At 36.9% G+C, this 3,704-nt stretch overlaps 1 protein-coding gene across 1 annotated transcript in view; it reads right to left on the reverse strand.

The window, feature by feature from the left end:
- cxcl19 (chemokine (C-X-C motif) ligand 19) overlaps positions 1-2,086 on the reverse strand; it is a 2,766-nt gene extending 680 nt beyond the window's left edge. The window contains exons 1-2 of the mRNA XM_037674596.1: positions 2,035-2,086; positions 338-473 (exon numbers count right to left, since the gene is read on the reverse strand). Coding sequence (XP_037530524.1) covers positions 338-473; positions 2,035-2,086 — 188 coding nt within the window. The remainder of the gene's footprint in view (positions 1-337; positions 474-2,034) is intronic.
- Between the last annotated feature and the right edge of the window lie 1,618 nt (positions 2,087-3,704).

Consider the following 3,704-nt stretch of genomic DNA (forward strand, 5'->3'; position numbering starts at 1 on the left):
ATTTTAAACCATTAAACAAACTTGCTTAAACAATAACTGCTGGATGTCCCTATATGAGCTCTGATCTTTCAGTAACTGTGCTCCCCCCCCGGTCTATACCCAAAAGAAAGTTGGCCATTTTTTTGCTCCCTGTATATGTTTTTGAGGTTTGGCTTGAAACTTTGTCAGTATACACACAAGACTTTCCAGATTAAAAGAGATCAAAACTTGGTAACAGCCATTCAAAGCTGCATTAATTATGTTTTGTTACATGTTCTAAAACCATAAAGTCCGCTATTAAAAGTGATATAAATCTTCCTGTGTGAACTAAATCAATCTTTGTGTTGAATTTCCTTACATGACTTCGGTTTCGGCACAGTGAGGCCCCTCTGGGACCAGTTTGATGTTCTTCAGGCTCGCCGAAGGGATGATCCTCGACTCAAATTGCAGGCACCGACAGTGTGTGTTAAAATCCCTGCTGATTGGCGGCATTCCTGTCAATCAAAATTGCATATTTCACCAATGGAAGCAGAAAAACTTATAGCATCGAGGTGTTTTTTCACGCGATTCAATTCACTTGGAATTGCATATATTTTTTTAAATCATCGTGATCACTGCTGTTATTTGAATGGCTGCTAATTCATGAATCAAATGCTAAGAAATCCACTTTCTATAAACATGTTTCATCACATTTAACAACTTGTGAAGTAAGTACGCTCTGCTTCCTCTTTTTTCTTGAATTGTCTTCTACTTCACTTCAACTGACAGCCAGTTATCACAATGTGATGTAATTCACTCTGGTACATTAAAACCTACAGAAATGTGTTTTATATATGGGATGCTGTGGGAAACAGTGTTAAATGAGAAAAGAAATGTGACCAAACAGAAACCCAACTTCTCCCATTATGAGTCATTAACTTAAATTGTTAAATAAAAATTGCCAAGTTTTTATTTTATTATTATTATTTTTTTATTTTTATTAATTCATCTTGCTTTTGTATAGTAATTTTGTTTGGAATATATTTTGGGGACAAGGGGCAGATATTATAAGAACTCATTCTTCTTCTGCTGCCTTTCATTTTATTTCTGTGATTGTATATCTTTTTTCTTTTCTTTAAATTGTATTATATTTGTTGTTTGGATGAAATGAAATGAATAAATAAAACATACATACATACATACATACAAATTGGATTGTAATCTTGCATAACACTAGGATTTATGCTTTAAAAAAATGTTTACACATTCAGCCATCCATTTTCTTGCATTTTCCTTTCTGGGTTGCAAGGGAGCAGCTGCTTATCTGCTGCTTATCTGCTGCTTATCTCCTGCCTCTCACTGTGCAAGAGGCAGGAGACAGGTTTCCTCATTCATTCCTTTCATATTGTAGGTGTTATTTCTTGTCATCCACTGTGGGGTGCTGTAGCACCCTCAACACCCCCTGTTCCTTGAACGTGTTCTAGCTTAGGTCACATTTATAAGAAGTTAAACGCAAGATTTTACTGGGGTTTACCTGTAAAAAAAACACACCAAAAAACAGTATTTTTCAGACTATAAGGCGCACTTAAAATCCTTTAATTTTCTTAAAAATCGACAGTGAGCCTTATGTATTAATTCTGGTTGCGCTTAGTGACCTCGAACCGATTTTATGTGGTACACGGCGCTCAAAAATCTGTCAAAATTAACTTGTTTTGCTTAATGTGCCTTATAATCTGGTGCACTTTATAGTCCCAAAAAATATGGTAATTTAAATTAAACATGCAATCATTTCTTGTGAATAATGGCTTGAACAAGTGGCTCCACTATTGATTGAAGTCTCAAGAACAAGTTTTAGTTTATATTAAATTCTTGGACAATTGTGGGTTTTTTTAGAAATGGGAGAAAAACATGATAAAATATCTTGCAGTGTTTCCAGCGAGTTTGTTTTTGTGTCCCACCACCATAAAAGTACACAGTTTAAGATGATAAAGCTACATGCAGTCATAGTAAATAAACAATTTGTTTCCTTGCTAACAAATATTTTATTCATTCGTTGTATTTGTTTGAGGCTCCTACCTTGAACGAGCACGACCAGAGTCCCGAGCGTGAGCAGGATGCAGAGTTTCATCTTGTTCGTTCAGCTGCAGGTTCTTGAACACAAGCAATCAGAAAAGCAGTTGCAACTGAGAGCATAACGTTGTGCTGCAGCATTTAAATATCCAGTAATCATGTGCTCATATGGAAATCAGATGTTTTAAGAAGGGGAAAAACAGTTTGTATGTGGTTTCACTTTGGTGTATTCACATGTGCAGCAGAAGGAAGTCATGGGACGGTGGGTTGAAGGCAGGCCTCACTGAGGTTAAGACACTTTGTGCCTGTGATCAAATGACTCAGACAGATGTAACATAGCTGAAATCAAGCAATAGCTGGTTTATGTGCTTTTTGTAGCTCTGTAGCTCTTTGTACCCACTTCTTCTATGGAACTGATAGCATCTGACTCAGTTTTGTAAACAATGTGTTTATCTGTAAAGTTTTTTTTCCAAATGGGATTTCTCTCACCCTGCACAAACATTACAATACAGTGAAAAGTTCACAGTTCTTTTCACCACCCACTATCATGACATGTGGGCAATCATGTAATGTTTTGTGTGTGTTTCTCTGTTAAATATTGTTGACAAATTATCTCATGAGCCACTGGATGGATATGAATGGAACTCCTAAAAAGAAATCATTGGACGTGGCTCTGCAACTCTTTTATGGTTTGGAGCCAATCCGATTCAAGATGGCTGTCACAGCTAATCAACCTAAGCAAACAAAGTAAATGCTGCATTACTGGATTCCAAGGTGGACTTTCAGAGAACAAAGTTGGGAAAAAAAAACGAGGAAATTCAACTGGAGCATCCACCAAAGTTGGAATTCTGACTTGGGACACGTGGAGGCTTTTCACCAACCAAGACATCAAAATTCAATATGGCTGACGTGCATACAAAGTTGTAATAGATGCGGTAATAGACATCTTATTTTTTCTTCAGTCAGTTTCTATTGTAGTTATCCAGACATAGCACTGTAATGTTCAATTATTATAGTGAACATGCTGCTCCACAGTTTGAATGCAGAGAAATCCATTGTTTTTTACAGGGGTTGCTTGTGTTTGAGCAAATCCTTCTGGTTCTGACTTGAGCCAGATCAGATGCCACTCCTGGATCCAGGGTTTGATTTCTGAGATATGTGGAAGGCAGCTTAACCCTGTAAGTTTTATAAAATATTGAGCTCAATTTTAGTACCATAGTATCTGAGTTCTGGGAATTTCACAGCAGGCTGGCTTGAAACACGTCAATAAGGTACTATTTATATGACAGATTTTGGTGGCAGGCTTCAGACTGATGAAGTCTTCTGAATGAAAGGCAAAACATTTCTTCCAAGAAAAATCTGTCCGGATGACATGATTTAACTTTTTTGGTGTTATTTCTTGTCATCCACTTTGGGGCGCTGAGAGTTGTTGCCAGCAAACATTTCAAGAACAGGTTGTGAATCATCTTTGTTTTAAAACATTTTCAAGCAAAGGAAAAGGCATTCCTTCGAGGGATGCTACTATAATATTAGCTCCCTCTTGTTACCGGGTACATGCTAACAATGTATTTGCATCTGACTGGTAGTCTGTGTTGTGAAACACATTTTTCATTTTGGTAGATTGAAAGCTGCACTGATAATACTGGTTTTGTTTTTTGCCAAGCCAAATGCAGAAA

The sequence above is a fragment of the Nematolebias whitei genome, chromosome 1 (genome assembly GCF_014905685.2).
Source record: "Nematolebias whitei isolate Nwh7 chromosome 1, NemWhi1, whole genome shotgun sequence".
Taxonomy (NCBI): Eukaryota; Metazoa; Chordata; class Actinopteri; order Cyprinodontiformes; family Rivulidae; genus Nematolebias; species Nematolebias whitei.